Source organism: Lepisma saccharinum, chromosome 1 (assembly GCF_977018435.1).
Source record: "Lepisma saccharinum chromosome 1, izLepSacc3.1, whole genome shotgun sequence".
Classification (NCBI taxonomy): Eukaryota; Metazoa; Arthropoda; class Insecta; order Zygentoma; family Lepismatidae; genus Lepisma; species Lepisma saccharinum.
Window position 1 is genome coordinate 30595445 of NC_139229.1, and position 24283 is coordinate 30619727.

Genomic DNA, 24283 nt, shown 5'->3' on the forward strand with positions numbered 1-24283 from the left:
TAAGCAAGATCTATATACTCCTTTCCATCCCTACCAATTTCCTTTAGGTCCATCTCTACATTATCCCTACATTTTGTTTTGGTCTTCCTATTGGTCTTTTACCATCAGGTTTCCCAACAAGAATCCTGTATATTTTTTTCCTCTCCCATTTGTATCACATGATCTACACATCTAAGTCTTCTTGATTTAATCATTCTAATAATATCTGGACATGAATACAAATTATGTACTTCCAAATTATGTAACCTTCTCCACTCATCTGTCTCCTCATCTGTTTTAGGTCCAAATATTTTTCTAAGGATTTTATTTTCAAATACTCTCAATTTATGTTCCTTTTTCAATGTAAGGGACCAAGTTTATTTACTGTATTTAACTTTTATTTTTTGTAATTAACAAAAATTAAAAGCTTATACTGTAGTTATTATATCTTTTTCTATCAGCTTATTTTGAAATTAATATTATTAGTTATAGTCTTTGATTTATAACTATATTGCTTTTTTTATCAATTTATCTAAGAGTACACGCAGACAAACACATGTGTACACACGTTTATGTAAATAGATATGCCTTTTTTCAATATTTTAGTATGAAGATTGCACTTTAGTTATTTAAGCAAGGGTAGGAAAGGTAGGATTTCTGAGAATTTGTTGCAGGATTTTGTTGTCCAAGTATAGATGAGAACTGAGCTGGGAGACTGTTTTGAACCTTTTCATGGTAGTTTGCATGTGAACTGTATGCAAATTGAGCACTATTGACTGTGCATGCTTCTAAGTTTTGCTGTTATTTTACATCAAGTCTGTGAGACTGTAGTCAGTTTTCCCATTTCAAGTAGTTTTTATTGATTGTATTTGTATATGTTTTGGGGACTTAGCAGTTTTATGTTATGAGGCAGTTTGTTGTAGAATATTTTTACATGATTGTTTTGAGATATTGAGTGTCTGCTGTTTTACTTGTAATTATTTTCCTTCTTGTGTTGTGTATTTGACTATATTTTGTCCAAGTTCGTATTATTTAGAATAATTGTTATTGACTTGTAGATGTAGGGAGTAATAATCCTTTGCAAGATGCCCTATACTTTAGTCTGAATATTATTCTTAGTGTTCACTTTTGAAGCCTTAGTATTCTGGTAGTATTATTAATGTAGAGGTAAATTAGGCTGAAACGTAGGCATTTTTTCTGATAAATTATACTCACTTAGTTGTTTCAGCAGGTAGAAGTTGCATGATGGTTTACTGCTGATGATGTTAATTTGCTCTTCTTATGTACTACGTATGATGTAGCTTACTTGAGTAACTGGAATTTTCTACTGAAAAAGGATTGCTTGTCTATTTTATTCCTATGTTGTTGAGTTTGTCCATAAGCAAGCCATGTTTTTACTCTATTCTATGCCTTGGAAGAATCTAGATATATTGTGTTTGCAGTTTTATGCTTCTCTAAGGTTTCAGCTATGTAGTTTTTAAACTGTGCTATGGCTTAACTATTGATTTCTCTTTCTGGATGCCATGTTGGTTTCTGTGTATTCCTCTTGCTGCTTGAATTTGACTTAGGTTGTTTGCTTTTTTTCTTACATCTTTATTTGTTCATTTGTTCCATATTTTTTTTATTTTTTTTGAATTTTGATTACTTTAATTTTACATTAACTAACATATTTTACTTTAACAACAAAAGAATTTACTCTAGTATAAGAACTTCTTCTAACAAAAATGTACAATTATAACTTTTCATTTTAGAAAATTGTATTTTTAAAACTTTAACTTTGAAAAATTGAATTTTAATTACTTTAATTTTACATTAACTAACAAATTTTAAATTAACAACAAAAGAATTTACCCTAGTATAAAAACTTCTACTAACAAAAATATACTATTATAACTTTTCATTTTAGAAAATTGTATTTTTAAAACTTTAACTTTGAAAAATTGAATTTTAATTACTTTAATTTTACATTAACTAACAAATTTTAAATTAACAACAAAATAATTTACCCTAGTATAAAAACTTCTACTAACAAAAATATACTATTATAACTTTTCATTTTAGAAAATTGTATTTTTAAAACTTTGACTTTGAAAAATTAAATTTTAACACACTTTGACTTTAACAATGTACTTTGAATTTTTTATGTAAAAAAATATTAAAAAATAAAAAATACTGAACAAATAAACAAATAAGGATGTAAGAAAAAAAGCAAACAACCTAAGTCAAATTCAAGCAGCAAGAGGAATACACAGAAACCAACATGGCATCCAGAAAGAGAAATCAATAGTTAAGCCATAGCACAGTTTAAAAACTACATAGCTGAAACCTTAGAGAAGCATAAAACTGCAAACACAATATATCTAGATTCTTCCAAGGCATAGTATAGAGTAAAAACATGGCTTGCTTATGGACAAACTCAACAACATAGGAATAAAATAGACAAGCAATCCTTTTTCAGTAGAAAATTCCAGTTACTCAAGTAAGCTACATCATACGTAGTACATAAGAAGAGCAAATTAACATCATCAGCAGTAAACCATCATGCAACTTCTACCTGCTGAAACAACTAAGTGAGTATAATTTATCAGAAAAAATGCCTACGTTTCAGCCTAATTTACCTCTACATTAATAATACTACCAGAATACTAAGGCTTCAAAAGTGAACACTAAGAATAATATTCAGACTAAAGTATAGGGCATCTTGCAAAGGATTATTACTCCCTACATCTACAAGTCAATAACAATTATTCTAAATAATACGAACTTGGACAAAATATAGTCAAATACACAACACAAGAAGGAAAATAATTACAAGTAAAACAGCAGACACTCAATATCTCAAAACAATCATGTAAAAATATTCTACAACAAACTGCCTCATAACATAAAACTGCTAAGTCCCCAAAACATATACAAATACAATCAATAAAAACTACTTGAAATGGGAAAACTGACTACAGTCTCACAGACTTGATGTAAAATAACAGCAAAACTTAGAAGCATGCACAGTCAATAGTGCTCAATTTGCATACAGTTCACATGCAAACTACCATGAAAAGGTTCAAAACAGTCTCCCAGCTCAGTTCTCATCTATACTTGGACAACAAAATCCTGCAACAAATTCTCAGAAATCCTACCTTTCCTACCCTTGCTTAAATAACTAAAGTGCAATCTTCATACTAAAATATTGAAAAAAGGCATATCTATTTACATAAACGTGTGTACACATGTGTTTGTCTGCGTGTACTCTTAGATAAATTGATAAAAAAAGCAATATAGTTATAAATCAAAGACTATAACTAATAATATTAATTTCAAAATAAGCTGATAGAAAAAGATATAATAACTACAGTATAAGCTTTTAATTTTTGTTAATTACAAAAAATAAAAGTTAAATACAGTAAATAAACTTGGTCCCTTACATTGAAAAAGGAACATAAATTGAGAGTATTTGAAAATAAAATCCTTAGAAAAATATTTGGACCTAAAACAGATGAGGAGACAGATGAGTGGAGAAGGTTACATAATTTGGAAGTACATAATTTGTATTCATGTCCAGATATTATTAGAATGATTAAATCAAGAAGACTTAGATGTGTAGATCATGTGGTACAAATGGGAGAGGAAAAAAATATACAGGATTCTTGTTGGGAAACCTGATGGTAAAAGACCAATAGGAAGACCAAAACAAAATGTAGGGATAATGTAGAGATGGACCTAAAGGAAATTGGTAGGGATGGAAAGGAGTATATAGATCTTGCTTAGGACAGGAACAGATGAGAGGCATGTGTTGCTGCAGCCATGAACCTTCGGGTTTAAGAAGGCTAGAGAGTTAGTTAGATATACATTAAATAAGCATAATATTTGAATTGTAAGTAGTGAATATAACAAATGTACAAAGCATTGTGCGAAAACTATGTCAACTTTCCATTATAAGCAGAAAATTAAACCAGTTTGCCTTGGAAATACATTTTAAGAATAGCACAAAATAGCATGCATAATAGAAAATTAAGAAAACTTTCTGATGCATAAAAGTACTGACTAGTGCTGAATGAATCAATTACTGTAAAATATTATTCTCTGATTCAAGTAATTTAACTGTAAACATTATCTTTTGTGTGTAAAATATAATTGTTAGTTGCGCTGATAAGTACAAATATTAACTTTATACGCCTTCATACACTCTAAATAACATAACTTTGATATATAAATTAGTAACAATTTGTTAAAAATTAAGTTAAACTGTAGAATTGTTTTCTTAAATAAATATAAAGTAGTAAAAATACTAAACAAATAATTCCTTATTTTCCTATTTAAAGGATGCCAAACAGTGTAAACCAGTTGTTAGTGGCTAAATAACATAAAATTTGAAGGCAGTAACAATATTTTTTAAAAAATACTGTTTTTACCTAACTTTGTGAATTAAATACTAGTACATTTTGTCAAATTATAAATAAAATATACCTATTTCTTTGGTATTTGTACTAAAGTGAAGAAAATGTTACTAAAACTTGGCTAGTACAGTAAATCTGAGAGTTTTAGCTTTATTTGTCCGTAACTGGATATAATTGTAACTTGTTAATCTCGTCAAACACAATCTTTGCCTCAATTTTGGAAGCTAGCTGAACTTTAGCGTTTCGAATTACATATAGTGAAGGCCTCTATAGTGGAAAAATACACCCAGTCTGTAAAAATTTGGAAATGTTGTCTCCTTCTCTGTCGAACCAGACCAAAAGTGTTCTCAAACGATATTTCTTAACATAACTAACTTTTCAAAAAAAGAATACCTTGTGCCCAGATAGCTTAGTTGGTATAGCGTTAGGCTTTTAACCTATCTGTCCAGGGTTCGAGTCCCTGTCTGGGCGATTACAATTTTTAAATTTTGTCATCGGATCTTGCGCAGACTTCAAATTTCATAAGTTATAAGCAATCTAAGTTAATTTTGGGAGTGGGCCAAATTGGTTCCTCATATAAAAAGCAATGACCAAATTGGTCGTAGCGCCTATGACCCTACTTGGGTTCATCCTCCAAAACATCTGCTTCGAGTCTCCGATGCCATGGTGGAGCCCGTTCAGGTTCTACCGCCCACAAGTGCGTTCCTTCGCCAATCCAGCGAAGGTGAGAATAATAGAGCGCAACCCTCTATATATACATTCAGCTCACTGTTGGTCACCCCTTGATCTAGTTATTTTCATGCAATCACCTACATTTAGTGAATTTTGCCGTCTTTCTGTTTGATCTGTTAAATAAGCCAGTCAATAAAAATATACTTACATAGAAAAATCCTGATATAGTTGGATTCTCAAAAATATGTACAATCAGTGTTCTTGATACATTTAGCACCTGAGATAGTATAAATCAAAATCTAGTTAGTGTTGGCATGTGTGCTTCTGGTTCATGTAGTTACTTGAAAAAGCAAATATTGGTTGTGTAAAAAATAGCCTCCTTGTGAAACAATGAAAAATTAACATTATATCCTCATAGCATTAGTTGCAACTGCTTCTTGCAGATTAACAAAGCTCTGGCGTGTGGTCCTACGTCACCTATAATCCTTTGTAAGGTTCGTTTTGTCCTATAAATTGTCGATATACATACTAAGTCCCTAGTTACAGCCTAAGCTTTAAGTTTCAATCTGAGGATTTCAGTGTTCAGATAGTGATTGTAGCCTCGTATAATAAACCAAATAGAAATAACCCAAGTGTTGATGCACGCAAAGAAGCCAGTAATACTTCAAAAATACCTTGAAAAAGGCTATAAAGCTAAATAATTCTTCTAGCATAGAAAAAAAGTTTGGAAAGTGGACCTAGGCCCCTAAGCCATCTGTTAACTTCGTATTGTAATTATATTGTTAAATTGTTATATATATTTTTTAAAAAAAAAACAATGTTGGTAAACGTCCAGTTGTGGACCCCTTGGTAAAGGGATTTCAGTCTTTATAGACACACAATAATTTTCGTTACACTAAAAATTTGGCCTCGTATAAAAAAGTAAATAGTCGAAATGATAAACATTTCGTGTACTTTATCCAGTAAGGCTTAGCTAGAAATACAATAACAGCGTTACAGACATAAAAATTAAGCAAGCTTTGATATTCTAGTGGCACATAATAAGTATAAAATATCCTTTAAAATACTCTGACAAATAGTTGTGGGTTATCTGAAATGAAAATTTTCAAGCCCTCTCTCCTGCATAAATAGGCTCTAGAATTCACTAAGCCTCAAAATAATATTGGGTACATAAAATAAAAAGCAGATGGAGAGTGATGCTGATCGCATCATCTCCAAACAGCAAAAACAAAAGTATATGGATGGAGCCCTTCCTGATATATTTAGAAAACTTTACCTAGTATAAAAGTAAACTCTAAAACTCAGCAAACTCTAAAATAAACAAACTTTCCTACATAGCAGGCGTAACCTGACCTAAATAAATACATATAGAAATACAGAACCAAAAATAGCATAGTGGAAATCAGTAAACCCTAATAATAATAATAATAATAATAATAATAATATATTCTGTGGTTTACATTTTAGCTAAAAGTACTTTTTCTTTAGTGTTTTTGAAAAAAAAATTAAATAAATACTAAACTCTAAATTAAAAATTTGTAAATGTATATATGATACGAAACAACATAAATACAAATTAATACATACCCTGCAAAAAATCAGTAAAAAAGTTGAAAACATCTCTTTGTGCATCCAAAATATAATAACAAATCCTTCCTGACTGGATTAAATTGTGTTATTTGAGTAATAAAAATCCTAAACTTGTAAAATAAAAGGGTAGAACTTGTCAAAACATACTTTTGCATCCAAAATATAATTCAAAACACATCTAAATTGAGTTATTTGAGTGGAAAGAAACCTAAACTTGGAAAAAATCTCTGTCTCTCTCTCTCTCTCTCTCTTTCTCTCTCTCTCTCTCTCTCTCTGTGTGTGTGTGTGTGTGTGTGTGTGTGTGTGTCTTTAAGAGTCCAAAATGTAATAAAAATAGTGCCTGAATAATATAAATAGTGTCATTTGAGTAAATATTAGGCTAAACTTGTAAAATAAACAAATAAAAGTTGAGAACACACACTTTGTGTGTCGAAAATGTAACTAAAAATCTTTCCTGAACAGATAGAATTGTGTTATTTGAGTAATAATAAGCCTAAACTTGTCAAATAAACAGATAGAAGTTGAGAACACACACTTTGTGTGTCGAAAATGCGACTAAAAGTCTTTCCTGAACAGATTGAATTGTATTATTTTGGTAATAATAAGCCTAAACTTGTGAAATAAACAGATAGAAGTTGAGATCACACACTCTGTGTGTCGAAAATGCGACTAAAAGTCTTTCCTGAACAGAATGAATTGTATTATTTTGGTAATAATAAGCCTAAACTTGTGAAATAAACAGATAGAAGTTGAGAACACACACTTTGTGTGTCGAAAATGTAACTTAAAAGTCTTTCCTGAACAGATAGAATTGTGTTATTTTGATAAAAATAAGCCTAAACTTGTAAATAATAAATTAAAAGTTGAAAAAATCTCTTTGTAAATACAAAATTTAATAAAAAATATTGCCTGATTAGTACAAATAGTGTTATTTTGGTAAAAAATTAACCTAAAGTTGTAAAATAATAAGTTAAAAGTTGAAAAAATGTCTTTGCGAGTCCAAAATTTAATAAAAAATGTTGCCTGAATAGTACAAATAGTGTTATTTTGGTAAAAAAATTAACATAAAATTGTAAAATAATAAGTTAAAAATTGAAAAAATGTTTTTTGTGAGTGCAAAATTTAATAAAAAATGTTGCTTGAATAGTACAAATAGTGTTATTTTGGTAAAAAATTAACTTAAAGTTGTAAAATAATAAGTTAAAAGTTGAAAAAATGTCTTTGCGAGTCCAAAATTTAATAAAAAATGTTGCCTGAATAGTACAAATAGTGTTATTTTGGTAAAAAAATTAACATAAAATTGTAAAATAATAAGTTAAAAGTTGAAAAAATGTCTTTGCGAGTCCAAAATTTAATAAAAAATGTTGCCTGAATAGTACAAATAGTGTTATTTTGGTAAAAAAATTAACATAAAATTGTAAAATAATAAGTTAAAAGTTGAAAAAATGTCTTTGCGAGTCCAAAATTTAATAAAAAATGTTGCCTGAATAGTACAAATAGTGTTATTTTGGTAAAAAATTAACATAAAATTGTAAAATAATAAGTTAAAAATTGAAAAAATGTTTTTTGTGAGTGCAAAATTTAATAAAAAATGTTGCTTGAATAGTACAAATAGTGTTATTTTGGTAAAAAATTAACTTAAAGTTGTAAAATAATAAGTTAAAAGTTGAAAAAATGTCTTTGCGAGTCCAAAATTTAATAAAAAATGTTGCCTGAATAGTACAAATAGTGTTATTTTGGTAAAAAAATTAACATAAAATTGTAAAATAATAAGTTAAAAATTGAAAAAATGTTTTTTGTGAGTGCAAAATTTAATAAAAAATGTTGCTTGAATAGTACAAATAGTGTTATTTTGGTAAAAATAAGGATAAGCTGTGAAAATGTTTGACATAAAGTCAAAGTTTGGTAAAAAATAAACTCAAATTTAAGTTAAATAGCACACAGTAACATACATTTACTACCTAAATCAATAATCAAAGGGTCCTAGGTTCGTTACCCCGTGATAAAAGCCAATGGTGAAAACTGTAGGCCCCGTCCCTAATAGCTCTCCCTTCTTCATAGTAAAGATTAAAAAAACCTGCGCTAAAGCGTCCTGTGCCTTGAAGGCAAACCTGAGCGGAATATTAATTGGCGGCGGAAACCGCATAGCTTCAGAGATTTGACCCTTGCTGCGCATTCTCAGACATCCTTTGTTGTCTGGTTGAATACCTCCCCTGCCCTACAGTATTGCATAGCTTTCCCCTGTTCTTGCGTACTGGTTAACCTTGAAAAAACCTGTTCTGAAAATCTACCGACGCGTTCTCTGATTGGTGAATCAGATTCCTTCTTTGTTCTGACGTTCTGACGTCATTTGACCTTGACCGCTCTTCCCCCAAATTCCTTTCTCCTCTACCTGCGCGGAATATTAATTCATTCTCTCTGTCTGGCATCAGAGCGGAGTCGAAATTCTGAGACAGTATTCTGTCTAGCGTCTGAGACCATCGTCTTTCATACCATAATAACATACATTATTACATAGTACTAATTAATAATATTACATATCGCGGGTTCAAATACCGGGACCGTCCCCAATCGTAATTGAACCTGTACCTACACCCATTACCACCGTTCATAGCTGTTCATAAACCATAGAAAACTTATTTTCAATATTATAAACATTAATTATTATCGATTTATACATTACATACTTTGCAGTAATGAATATAAAACCATATGCATAGCGTTTAGTACCTCTAATTACCTTCTATATACATATTTTTCATAAAATAAATAAATATATATTCATAAAAAGTTATAAACATGCAAATACATAAATGTAAAGTACTCTAAGTACATGCAAATGAATTCTAAGTACCTGCAAATTAATTAAAACCCGTGCAAATTAGTTATAAGTACGTGCAAATGAATTGCGAATATTAAATAGCGACCGAGCTTATCGTATTCAACTTCTACTATCCTCCAATATGCGCTGCTGCACCTGCTCCACAAGCTCGTCCATAACGGCCGATGGCGGCCCACTGCGCTCGTCGTCATGCACATTTTGCCGGCCTTCAGTAAATGTCCTACACCAACGACGCACCATCTTCTTTCTCATGACGTCTGGCCCATACACCTGGTACAGCTGACGATGAATTTCGATCGGCTGTATGTTTCGTGCGTTCAAGAACTTGATCACCGAACGAACCTCGCACGCGGCGGGAGATGGAATAAGAGCCGCCATGTTTCATCGCTGCCGTCACCCTTCACAGGACTTTCGGGATGCGTCTTCTAGGACATTCACTAGCCAGGGCATGTGCCTCTCACGATGCGCAAAACAGGTTTGAATATGCATGGCCTGCCACCTGTGGGCGAGTGGGAAACTTACTTCCTGGATGCGCCTAATGGCATGCGAACTTCTCTCCCTATATATCACTTTGATCTCGATGCATTACCGATGCGCTAAACAAATTTTAAGGCATTTTTCTAACACCTCGAAAAGGAGCAAATTGGTACAAGAATTCAGTCATAACTTTTTACTGGTTAAGTCCAAAAAACCTTCACCATTGCATTTCTCGTGAAATTCTAGCCTGATTTGATATATCATATCACCCCCTTCCCATTTACAATTCTGAAGTTGAATTCAAGATGGCGGACATCAAGATGACCGCCGACTGCGCGGGTGATGTCAATGTGGTTCCCCCTTTGCCTGATAATGATTGGTCATCACCATTTCCATGTTGTGCGCTGCAGTGGCTTTGTACCGAGGGTGTTAAGTGACTTTTTGAGCCACCCTGTACTATACTTTTCAATGCCTGTAAATAAAATTAGTTACATTTTACACTATGGGGTAGAGTTCATTATTTTCCTGTCTAATAAAAGATTGGGATAAATAAATACTCAGCTAGTTTGATTATAATTAAGGATGAGCCTATATTTTTTTTCCGCATTTTGTTTTTTTTACGGGGCTCGTAGAAATGTCGTGCGGAGTCGAATTATCCTCAAAATTATGCACCGATTTTGTGTGAAAACTTTTTTTAAAAAAATTACGTAACATATATTTTGATATTTGGATGTAATTCTTGAATGTTTTAAAACAAATTTCTCTGGAGTCTGTCCCGATTAACCTCTCTGTTTAAACATTGGACTTAAATTAGATGTGCACTGCATCGCAAGACGAAAAGAGATACGCAAAATACGAGACCTTGAAAAACATTGAAGTGAAGTTTACGGTAGGAATTTACATTCTCTGTGGAGAAAACCCAGTCGTTAAACGCGTAGGACAACTGCAGGGAAAACCACGCATGCTTTATGTGTACGTTCTGATAAGCGTTCTTTTGTGGGAATTCGTACACTTTTCGTATGTCAGTTTCTTAGAACTGCAAAAACGTGAATATTCAGAATACTCGAATTCCATATTCAAATCCCTTGCAGACTAACGAGGCTTTGGCGTCTGGATTAACCAGTATAATTCCTTTGTGGGGCTCGTGTTGTACCACCCTATGTTTCGGATCCATTCATACTCATCTTCTCGATTAGCCAAAAGTGGCAGAAAAGCGAAGTAAAGTATAAATCCACCAAAACTATATCCAAATCCAGAACTACACAGAATTTAGAGAAATTCATCCTCCTCCCCAAGAAAAAGTACATGTAGGTAGTACAATCACGGACACTTCTGAGTTGTGATGGTCCCATTGAATGTCATTGGGTATGTTACAACCCAGAAGTGACCGTGACTGTACAATAAATAGTGCAGGTAGTGTGTTTTTCTAGTAGACAGTTATTTTCTTCTACGTTTTAACACATTGTATTTTCAAGCCTCTGCCAATCTCCGTGGCGGAGTGTTTAGCACATCGCGCTACGACGCCAGATATCCCGAGTTCGTCTGACCTTAGGATGGGTGTTCTTTGAGTGCCCCTTTCATCATGTCACTCTTCCTCATCGTCGCGATTAACCGAAAGTGGCAAATGGGCAACGCTAAATAGCAAGAATGAGAAAATTCATCCCTCTCTCATGAATGGGTGCGTGAGTTTGAGGTAAATGCGACTAGGGCGTGGTGCTGGTAACACCACGTCCGCTGTGCCCGATTGAAAGTGTGTGGGAAATAATGTACTTCTCTTTTTCCGGGATGCAGTGCATTACTTTGATTCATATCAGTAATTCATGTACGTTCTACTTTGTAGATCCTTCCAAATGGCGTAACGGTCACGTCGTCGCCTTGTAATCGGGATCCCAGGCTCGATGCCCTGTGAAGGGACATAGTGGTTCAGATTCCACTTTAAACTGTAGGTCCAGCCCCGATTAGCCGTATCCGTGATCAGCACCACGCTCCGCTTACCTTTACCCCCTCCCCCAGGTACCCATTTAATTGAGGCTGGGTGAGCACCAGAGCCGCTTTATGCGGGGAAAAGCCCGGGAAATTTCCACCTTAGATTACCCACCGCGGGAATCGCACCTGGATCTCCCGCGTGACATACAGACGCTCTACCGACTAGAGTGCGCGTCAAATCTCCTTCATATGGCGATAGCCAATAACAGCGCACTGCAGCGGTGCCATGTCAAAATCTTACACGGAAAAGAGACAGCGTGGTTGAGCGAAACGCCTTGTCACGGAACTCTACGCAACGCCGCACGTATATGATTCGCTGCTGCTGTTCAGCCTTTCAAGGCCATATGCAGGAGATTTGACGCGCACTCTAGATCACCACGTCTCCGTTCTAATTCCTAAAAGTTGATGAAATTATAGTCTATCAACAACTGTCGCGACACATCTTGAGTCATGAGAAGTCTGTGTTTGTATTATTGATGGGTAAAAATAGCGTCTTTTTGAATGGAGTTTGATGTCGCGATACAGATAACCACAAGATTTGACATAAATGGAGTGGCCCTTTGTTAGGTCCATAGAACGTCACCACCCAAAAAACAAATTGATTGAAAGATCAGGTCTTCATGCATTTACATGACAGTTTATGCTGACTACTTCGACGAAATCCAACAGCACTTGGCTATGAAAAAGTTCCATGTTATCTAGTGATACGTTATCGGATTTATATTTATAACCTTAGATCCAGCTATACTTGGAGCTATACTGCGATATCCTCGTTGCGGTTAACTAGCATTAGGCACAGTGGCATGCCCAGGGTTTTCGAAATGAGGGCATACGTATACTTTTTTTTAGTAGTCAGTCCTCATTTTGCCATAGGTGTTCGGACCCCACATTAAACTGTAGGTCCAGTCCCGATTAGCCTTACTGTGCATAAAGTGGACTTAAAACCCCAACTCAATCAATCAATTATTTTTTTTCCTGCCTATGCCGTCCTTTTTTAAGGAATAGTGAGCGGGCGGGGGGGTGGTCGTTAGACGTGAACGCAAATATTCATATTTTACTTGGTATTTCAACCCACCAGACAGTTTATCTGAATTTTCTACACTACAGTTCTCTATTAGTGGCGCTAGAAAGGCTATTTGTAATCTGTGCGCCACGAACATTCAGTGGGTGTACTACAAAATACGATGAAGTATCACAGCGCGCTACGACGTCAGGGATCCCGGCCGGAGCATGGGTGTATTATGTGTGTCCCATTATGAGTTTCATCATATCATCACTCATTCTCATCTTCACGATTAGCCAAACGTTGCAGAAATGCGAAGTAAGATAAACCAATCAAACAACGATTAACTTTTTTTTTAAAGTTGAATTTAAAGTCAAGACATGAAGCGTAAAATAAAATTGTAGTCAATCGGTTTTTGCTAGATTAGAGCATTCCCTGACATTCGCTACGAGACTCGGCAGCAAGCGGCCCGGCGTCAGCACTTGTCTTTCCCGGTGAACGGGGTCCGCGATAGTCGCACGCTGCAGTCTGTTTTTTTCGCTCTCCCTGCCTTGGCTCTCTTTCCCTTTCTGTTGATGTTGCAGACTGACGCCAGGATAATCCTCCCTCGGAAGTTGTGTTGTGTCGTATCCGTGTGTAGAAGATTGTGTCTTAATATAGCACCACAAAAGTTTACATTACAACAAAGGTTTTATCTTGTCGAGTGTTACTTCGGAAAGAGGAATTGTGTAGAACTGCGACGACGTCTTGCAACGAAATTTCCTGGTGTTCCCGTCCCACATAGGACCACTATATTAAACCTCGTAAAAATGTTCAGAGTAACAGTGTCAGTTCTGAATAAAAACGGAAAGGAAAATGGAGAAATCTAAAAAATAAAGTATACAAAGACAATCCGCACACCATCCGTGAACTAAAAGAGAGTATTATACGAGAAATCGGAAGAATTACGGTAGACGAACTTGCACGTGTAAATGCCAATTTCCTTCGGAGATGCCAGGAATATGTTGCAGCAGAGGGACATCATTTTCAACACCTTCTGTAGTCAAGGTTAGTACACAATATAAAAACTGTAATTTTAATAGCCGACTCTAGCAGCTGTCGCGGACCCCGTTCGCCAGGAAAGACAAGCGCTGACGCCGGGCCACTTGCCGCCGAGTCTCGTAGCGAATGTCAGGGAATGCTCTGTAGTATTATATGAAGAATATAGCCCCATAATTTGACGAATCTAAACTCTTCTTTTATAGGGGTGACCCTTCCACGTAGTACACCCTGGACTGCATTTTGCAAACCAACGAGGTTCTGGCGTCTGGAGGTCTATGAGTGTGTGTTGTCGTGTGTTTTGTCCTTACGTGTGCTGAGTGCCCCTTTACAGCCTCAGCTTTTAACCCAAGTAAGAATATTTTAGTCCGGCATTACATTTATGTTATATTAGTTATGTTAAGGGTCCGGACCCCGTATAATGTGACGTGTGCAAAATAGCCTAAGTTCTGACGTACCCAAAATTACAAATTCAATCCATCAATCTTCTTTTGTAATTGTAAAATATCTGCATTTTGAGGAATAAACCATCACATATTCGTGTTTCGATTTTTCACCCCTTGTCTTAATTGCAGCGATGAGGATGAATTGAAGAAATGAATGAAGAGACAAACTCAACGTTCGAACCCGCCATGGAAACTAATATTTTAATTTTAGAATTAATAAAATAAAGTTATTAGTAGCAGGAAGGTTTTATTTTTGATAAACAGTCGTTTGGCGTGCCAGAAAGTTTGTACTATTACATTGACGTATTTTTTTAAATAAAAAAGGACGAAAATGCAGGACAGAGTAGGCTTCACAGAACAACACGCTGTTTTATGTTGGTTGTGTTTTAATATTTTGACATGACTTCCGTAGCCATTAGGTTAGTCGCGACGATAAGATTGATGGTGTTTAAATGATGGGACACTGATTAATACCCTGGCGGGACTCGAACCTGGTAAATTTGCTGGCAATGTTGCGATTGCTTGGCCACAAAAGCAGCGAGCGCCTCTTTCTATTTCACGTCATCTGTATCGTTTTCTATCTCTCGTCTTTTCTTCCCTTGTTTCTTTACCTTTCTTTGTCCACTTTCTTCTTTCCCTTTTTTGCTTTCTGCCCTGTATCGTTTTACTCTTTCTTCCTTTGTTTCTTTATCTTACTTTTATTCACCTTTCTTACTTTAATCTTTCTCTCTCTCTCTCTTTTTCTTCAAGTTTTACTTATCTTCCTTTGTTCATTTTTCTTCTTTTACCCCTTCTCTCTTTTTCCCTTTTCTTCTTCTTCTTACCTTCCTTTCCTCTCTTTCCTCCCGTTCTTTGTCGTTTTCTCTTCTCTTTTTCTTTATCTCCCTTTATACACTTTCGTTTCTTTCTTCTCTCTTTCTTCCCCTGTATTTCTTCTCTGTCGTTTTTTATCCTTCCTTCTCATTTTCTTCACTCAGTTCTTTGTCCACTTTTCTTACTTTGTTCCTTTTCTCTCTTTTCTCAGTTTGTCTGTATTTTTTTCTTCCCTTCTCTTTCTGGCTTGTTTCTTTATTTTCCTCGCTTTATTCCTTTATAAACCTTCTTTCTCATTTTCTTCCCTCAGTTCTTTATCTCCCTTTGTTCACTTTTCTTACTTTCATTCATTCTCTTTTTCCTCCATTTGTCTATATTTTTATCTTCTCTTTGTCCACTACCTCTTTCTTCTTGTCTTCCCAATTCTCGTAAGTCTGCCAATGTTTCTATTGCAGTCAATGCCGATGAGGTAAGACTATTTTATGGTTTACTACACTCCCCTTCCCCTGTGGCTACGCCTGTGGCTCGCATGCAGAACATTGCTGTAATCTCGAAGCACACGGTGGCATATTGTGCTCTATGACGATAATGATAACGTTCGTAAAAGTTCACGATAAATGTATATAGGCCTCTCAGTGCTTTTTATTATCAGGCTTTTCTAAAGCACTGTGAAGCAATAAGTCATGCCTATATTTTTTTGATGGACTCTAAAATGTATACGGGCTTTATGCTTGATTCTGGTGCTGTGGAGAGGATGCATATTCAGTTACTTCAGAGGAATTTCATCGGCCAGATTAATTGAGATGGTGTTTTAATTCCACTTATGCACAGGAAGGCTAATCGGAACTGGACCTACGGTTTAAAGTCGGATCCCAACCACTATGTGTCTCCACAGGCTATCGAATCCGGGACGCGAAATGGGTTCGAATCCCTGGTATAACTCACCCTGGCAAACTAAAGTGGACGGTCATTTGTTTTTTTGTTTTTTCCTCTCGCTACCCCTTCGCTTGTGCCCGAATGCCCATGTGTGTAAAACTTCCTTCCTTGCTTCGTTGTCAAAAACTCGAACGACGTGAAATGTTACGTCTCTACTTTCGCGGGGACCTCTCCGGTGACGTTATTGGTAACGTCGTAGCCTCGTAATCAAGGCGTCCCCAGTTCGATACCCGGTGGCGGCACGTAGTGGTTCGGATCTCGCTTTATTGGCCCAGTCCCGATTAGCCGATTTGTGCATAAAGTGCACTTGAATAAATTTCTCGGGTAGGCGTCCCGCTCACGTGCCGATCCGAAGTGAACAGACCTAAACCGGGCGCTCGTGGGTTACGTCGCGTTTGATTTCGCCCGTCTAGGCTGTACACACAACGGCAAAAGAAATAGTCTGGTCCATCACGATTGCCATTCAGTCTATTTTCCACTGACATGATGATGAATTGAAATAAATACGTCAATAATTAACAGAAACAACAGAATTTCATTCCTTAAGACAATACAGGATATAGAATTAAAAAATATATAATAAATGGCGATGGACAATTTGCCTACTACTATATGTGTCATTGACTTTACCATGCTCTTTATAATATCCTTACTGTTTGCAACACGGCAGCTTCGACATGCAGCATTGGAATATAATTGAGTTAGAAGGCGACATAAAGCATAGAAGATATGAATTATGAAGTGGCGGATAACCATTTGCTCCAAGTTCAATAACTTGAACGGCTCGTAGAAGAGCCGATTGCTTATACACTTTGGGGGGGGGGGGTGTTTTACCATTTTTTTCTGATCGCAACGATGAAGTTGAGCTGACATTCACAAAAGGATATCCATACACGGATATCGGGGATTTCGGTAGCGAGATCATGAGTCACCCTCTCAACGAACTTGCCCACCGAGACCGCATCCTTAGGGAGATTTCACACCAAAGCGACAAGCGACGCGTGTCGCTTTTGAACTTGCAGCCTTGTGCGGCCTGTCGTGCCGTTACGGTATAAAACATTGCTGTTGATTGGCTCATTCCCAAGCAACGTGTGTCGCTTCGGTCTGAAATTCCCCTTAGAGAGCATTCAGACCGAAATGGCAAGCGACACAGTCCTCTCTAGTCTGTGTATATACATTGACCGAGGAGACACGATGTACCCTATTGGGAAAACGGGCCAGTCCGAGTGAAACGCAAACGACAAATGACGCAGCTTGTCGTGTCGCACCTATATGAAAGATTGCCTTTGTTTCTAAAGGTTCGTTTCCACATGTTGCATGTTACTTTAGGACCGAGTAATCGAGTACAGGCTTATGTATCGTACAGTGGAATCCATGAGTATTACCCTGCAAATTGTCCATCACTATGTTCACGCACTTTATTTGACCTAATAAGAGCTTCAAGAATTAAAAGAAAACTCAAAACAAGCTGTTGACAACTTCTGCAACATCATACATAAAAATCCATCGCTTAAAACATATAGGATGTAAGAGAAATTTTAATGAAAATAGTCATGGACAATTTGCACGATAATACTCATGGATCCCACTGTACCATCGAGCTACGTTGTAAAACATTGTTATTGATTGGTTCTTTCCCAACTTGTCGTTTCGGTGTGTAATCCTCCATGTTTATCCACGATTTCGTGTTTTATGAATAAGAAAGAATATCTTCTAATCCGCTCGCTTTTTGGAACAACATGCGGAATAACTTTTTAATTATAGAATGTCTATGACGTCATATGGGAGGGGTGTTATACAGGGTGTTCCAGAAATCCGTTATGTAGTAATATAACAACCTAGTAAACAGCCCTTAAGTTTTTTTTATGTATACAAATCGTCGGGAGGGCGTCTGAGTCCCGGCTTCGGTTCCCGGTGTGGGTGATCTAAGTTGGAATTTTTCAGGCCTTGTCTCCGCAGAAAGCGGCTCTGAGGCTCACCCATCCTAAAATCAGTGGGAACGGGGCGGTATAGGTGGCCAGAGCATGGTGCTGATCACCACCTCCAAATTGACCTAGATCGAGAATGTGTTGGGCACATGTCGCCATTAAAAGACAATAAAAAATGCTTTAAAGGTGTAAGAGCATCTTGGAAGTCACCAGCATGTCAACTTCCATGTTTTGCAGACCAATGATGCTCTGACGTCTGTACTCTCAGCCAATATAATCCTCTGTTAGACTTGTATTGTGTACTGTCCATGTGTGTTTGTTCTTTCATCAATTTAATTGATTGATTTGGTGTTTTAAATGCACTTTATGCACAGTAAGGCTAATTGGGACTGGACCTACAGTTTAAAGTGGGATCCGAACCACTATGTGCCTCCATCGAGTATTGAACCCGGGAACCCTTGATTACAAGGCGAGGACTCTACCACTACGCCATCGGGGAGGCCTCATCAATTTAATCTTATCACCTTTGATCCTCATCTTCACATTTGGCCAAAATCTGGCAGATAATCAAGACATCAATGCAATAATACTAATAGTGCTTTAGATCAGACAAATATTGTGGCCAAGCAACTCTTTCCAGTTCTATAGATGATCTTGTATGTTAATGTCTTCAAATAATGCTAGTCAAATCGCTGGTGCATAACCATGAAGGTGATTATTTCTGATTAGTGATTAGGTTTGGAAGATTTTTATTTCATTGTTGATAGTGAAACCTGTTTTCAAAAGCATCATATGATAACTTTCAGGCTGTAAAGGAGAGGAAGAATATATTTCAACATCAAATTGTAAATTTTACTCAAGACAAAGGTGTTAAAACGTAATGATCAATTTCAAATTTAATTGAAGCAGAAATGTATGTACTCTGGGTTTGGCCATCCCTACTGTTACAAATACATTATATTTAGTGCTTTTTTTTCATGCATCATAAGAAGAAAAAAACACAAGGTGTTTCTCTACCAATATTCACATAGTTTGAAGTTCATTTTATACACAGATAGGCTCAAACTAAAACATAGAGTTTAAAGTGGGAACTGAATCACTATGTGCCTCCACTGGGTGTCAAACCTGGGATTCCTTGATTACAAGGCAATAAAGTTACCATGCCATCAGGGAGACTCCAATATTTACAGTACATGAGGTATCAAAAACACTTACTATTCTACACATTGACATCTTATCAGTAAGGCTATGCAAAAGTAAATTACAATAATTTTTGTAGTATTTTGTTCTTTTTGTTGCCATTTCATCAGAATAGTAATGTCATCATCATCCTTTGTCGTTTCCTGCCTCTGGCTGCGTTGGCATAGAAGTCAAGCCTCTCCATTTTTCCTCGTCTTCCACCACTCCTCTCTTACCACGGTATTCCAATCTTGTCCTCTTCCCCTAATACTTTCTGATATCTGCTCTTTCCACCGCTTGGTCTCCCCCTTAGCCTCATTCCCACTCTTTGTGCATTTTAACCTCTTTCTTACTGGTAGTCTTTCTGCATCCATCCTCTTCATGCATCCGAACCATCTCATTTGTGTCTGATCTAGCCTGTCCTGGAGCTTCACCACATCCACTGTCTGTCGGATCTCCTCATTCCTTATTCTATCCCTTCTAGTCTTCCCCAATATACTCCTTAAAAATTTCATCTTCACTCCCTGCATCTTTCTTTTGTCTCTCTCTGTCATTGTCCCAAATCTCTGTCTGTATGCAATTATTAGCACATAGTATGTGTTATATATTACTTTCTTGCATTTCAATTTCATATGTACATCCCTGTTCCATATTAATTTTTGAACACTTTGATATAGTCCACCACCCATTTGTCCTCTTCTGTTTACCTCCTCATCTATTATTCCACTTCTCTCATAATAGTAATGTCAAATATGCAAATGCAGATCCATCGTAACCTTGGAATATATATGCTCTATAATTTCATATAAATATGAATGCTACAAGAACTTTTTCTCTTCACAGGTTTCATATTTTTTTAATAATCCCACTGATAGTGGAGCAGTTCAATTAACACAAAGTAATTTGGATACAACTTTAGGTAAGTTAATTTATATATTAACCTTCTAATTGGTGTATGAGAATATTTGATTCAGTATCTTATAGTTGCACCAGATTTTCTTATTTTATGCAATTTATAAAATTGTTAAAATTTCATTAAAACTTAAAATATACAAAACAGTAATTTTGCCTGTAGTATTATATGGGTGTGAAACTTTGTCCCTTACATTGAAAGAGGAACATAATTTGAGAGTATTTGAAAATATGATTTTTTGGAAAATATTTGGACCTAAAACAGATGAGGAGAAGGTGAGTGGAGAAGGTTACATAATTTAGAACTACATAATTTGTATTCATGTCCAGATATTATTAGAATAATTAAATCAAGAAGACATAGGTGGGCAGGCCATGTGGCACGAATGGGAGAGGAAAGAGGAGTTTACAGGATTCTTGTTGGGAAACCTGATGGTAAGAGACCTGTAGGAAGGCCAAGACAAAGATGGAGGGACAAGGTTGAGATGGACCTAAAGGAAATCGGTAGGGATGGAAAAGAGTATATAGATCTTGCTCAAGATAGGGCCAGATGGAAGGCCTGTGTTGCTGCAGCCATGAACCCTTGGGTTTAAGAAGGCTAGAGAGTGAGTGAGTTAGTTATAAAATTGTTCCAAATTTTAGATCTATAGTGAAATATAATGAAACATTGACAGGTCATTATATGTCAATTATTCTCTCATGGATAGATGGACATTTATGAAGTTACGAAGAACAGTTTTTAATAATGGGTGCGTTCCAAAATTCATAACGAAATAAACTAATCAAACGAAAGTAACTGAACTTGTGAACCTGCTGAAACCAGTCATTTTACAGACTTATACTCTAGACGAAAGCGCAGGTGCATGGTGTCGAGCGGAAGGCATTTCCTTCTAGCAGAAATAAACTCTACTGCGGACACCGTTACTCATTTTATTTACATTGTAGGAACAGTTGAGGCACATGTATCTTGTGCATGTTGCTTCATAACGCTCTCTGTTAAAATTATAATACAATTCCTGAACTAGTGCAGTTTGAAGCCATCATGCATGCACGTTGTCTGCAGGCAGCAGACGATTCTCACCGAAGAAACTAGCCTCCTGACCCGTGCGTTTCGTGAATCTTGTTCTTGCACGAGACGCACGGAAAGCGACTTTTGGGATAGCATAATGAACCTCACAAAATGCATGGAAGCACTTATGGGACGGACAGTTACCATAACTCGTTTAACACGTTACTCTCGTGCGACTTTTGGAACGGCCCCCTTTTATTTACCGAACTGAATTCCTATTAAAGAGCAGTGATAATGTCTGGAGTAACTTCCTTTAATCATCGCTTCTTTAATTGCAATCTGTATTCTAAAAAAAAAAAAGAACTGATGTTATTTTATTATTTCTCTTTTCAGCTTCCAATGAACTTGTATTTATCAATTTTTATGCAGAGTGGTGTCGGTTTAGTAACATGCTTGCTCCAATATTTGATGAAGCAGCAGAGAAAGTGACAGCGGAGTTTCCGAATGCTGGCCAGGTAGTAATGGGGAAAGTTGATTGTGATAAGGAAGGTAAGAATTTTTGGCAACTATATAGCATGTAATAATTTAAACATAAAGCAACTTCGTGGTCATCAGGAAGAGGGGGAAGGGGTTCAACATGTCCATCGACACCCTTACCCTCGCAAGCTACAAAAAAAGAAAATAGCCTGCTATTTTTATTGTTAGTAACAGAAATAAAGTTCAGGTAAGTTAGTAATCAAAGAGAATAACCAAAGTAAAAAACTTCATAGATTGAAAAAAATTGGGTGTAAAAAAACGAACGAGGTTATGTTTTCATATTCTATCACTTTACTCAAAGAATAAATGGTTCCACAGGATTCAAAATTCCAATTATTTGAGAAGTCAAACATAAATGTAGTAGCTAAAATTTCCCTCTGACTTTTTAAGCTTTTTCTTGAAGTTATGTAAAAGTTAATAAAACAGGAGCAAATGCAGACATGTTTATTAATGCTCATTTGGCCTGGCTCTCTATATGCTCTGCTGTCTATTATTATTCTCTGTCATTTGCAATTAAAGCAAGTCACTGTAGTGTCGGTATCGACCAGTGGTCACATATATGGGTAGAGCACAAGATGAACATAGCCCTCCCTCCCACAGCGACATTCATCCTTCTCCAAAGAACTCTGGAATGAGCCTAACATGATAATAATGCTGGTTTTAGAAACATCCACGTTCTTACTCCACGAATTTGCGAGCATGAATTGGCAATGAATGGTTTATTTTATTTCCTCATACCACCATGTTTTGGCACAGCGCATTCACTTTAGTCCTGTCTTGTCATCTGCTTCCCAGAAGGATGCAGCATATCTCGAAAATGTACATGGAATTCCTGTGAGGGACCCCAACGGAAGGGTGAACAAACATTTGAAAAGGATAAATCTTGACAAATGAGTTGTTTCTCTTGGCCGCTCTAGTCACTCAAACACCTTGGTATTGGATGGAATCCGGCGATGAAAATTCAACCAATACTTACCGATACCGATACCATGGGTATCGGCCAATACCGATACATCGGTATCGGCTCAGCCCTACTAAAAACATATTGTACTTCAGGCTTTGTGTAAAATACATAACCATTTTTAGTAAGATTATAACTTTTAATGTCATTTGATGCAAGTTATTTTTTTTTATCACCCTGTCTCTGAACCACCCATCCCAATTTTTCCATTAGGCATTAGTATGCACTCTGAGCTACCTACATAGAAAATGGGGGGGAAATTGAAGGGGGGCATTGCACGAAATTCGCTCTTGAAGTTAGTCATTAATTTGTCTAAAAAAATACATGAAACTATCCATAATATAATATATCCACTATATTATTGATACACTCATCTATCTGAAACCTTATTTAAATAAAAGCTTACACTAACAAAAGAAAACAAACTTTCTACAGCAAACCTGAGGGAAGATACTATAATTTATAACCCAATGTGTGTCATTCAAAGTGGAGCTGCAAGTGGCATACATGGGGATTTTAAAAAGTGCATAACTTATGAAAAAATCTAAAAAAAATTGTCATTTTCATAATCAGCATTAAAAGTTCTATAAGTATACCGAATTTCATCAAAATCGGGTATGGTGGGTGACATGACCTGGATAAATTGACATGGAATGACCCTCCAGCACTCTTCCCACATTCACCATTATGTCCCTTGCATCCGAACATAAAGTTCTTGCATACTGATAACATAGAAGCACAACAAATAAATACTAACACTACAGCAACATCTACAAAACAACTGTCCATGTTGTGTCAGCAAGGGGAAAAGACCATAACATGCAGAGGCCATTCACCCTTTCAACAGGTGTTTGGCAATTTTTGGAAATGGTGGATGCCTGCTTCGACGACATATTTGGTTTTAAGTGGCACAACCCCATCCTGTTGTCTGCTCTTTTGGCAAGGAATGGATGCAGTTATTCTTTTTGCCTTTTTGTATCGATTACAACAATTTACTCACATATAATTCGTGATACTAATAACCACTATTCAACTGGCCCAATGTAAAGTTACAAAGTTTCATAAAGAACCTGAATGGTTCATTCACCTCCTTAATAAATGTATGTAACCAGACAAAACTTTATATTCACTTAAAAATTACAAATAGAATTTTGGATTAAATTACAGGATATTTATTGAAATGCTGAATTGGTAAAACTGTCAGGAATTTTCCAATACACCAATTTGTCTCATCCTCAGTTTCTATAAATAGTTTGTAGTTGAGTGAACTATTTTTATCATTTGTATAATTCTTATGAATATAATGGCATAATTGATGCTTTTATAATTTAAAAAAGGGTGAAGATGCCCATCCTTCTCTTTTATAAATTACTTGTCTAAATCCACAGTTTCCCAGCACATTAAGTGATCAGCTTTCGATCTTCCCACCAAAGATCCCAGGTTCAAACCCTGGCCTTGGTATGTGTATTATTTGTGCATACCCCTTCATCAATTTAATCCTCATCATTGCGATTAGCCAAAAGAGGCAGAAAAATGATGCTAGGTAACAAAATTCAAACAAATTCACAGCTTATTTTCCTG

The 24283-nt window shown here is 36.0% G+C and overlaps 1 protein-coding gene across 1 annotated transcript in view; it reads left to right on the forward strand.

Annotated features, from left to right (window-relative positions):
- The window catches only part of ERp44 (Endoplasmic reticulum protein 44), a 65303-nt gene that overhangs the window by 25001 nt on the left and 16019 nt on the right, over positions 1 to 24283 (forward strand). Inside the window, exons 2-3 of the mRNA XM_083130373.1 lie at positions 20127 to 20202; positions 21598 to 21753. Coding sequence (XP_082986499.1) covers positions 20127 to 20202; positions 21598 to 21753 — 232 coding nt within the window. The remainder of the gene's footprint in view (positions 1 to 20126; positions 20203 to 21597; positions 21754 to 24283) is intronic.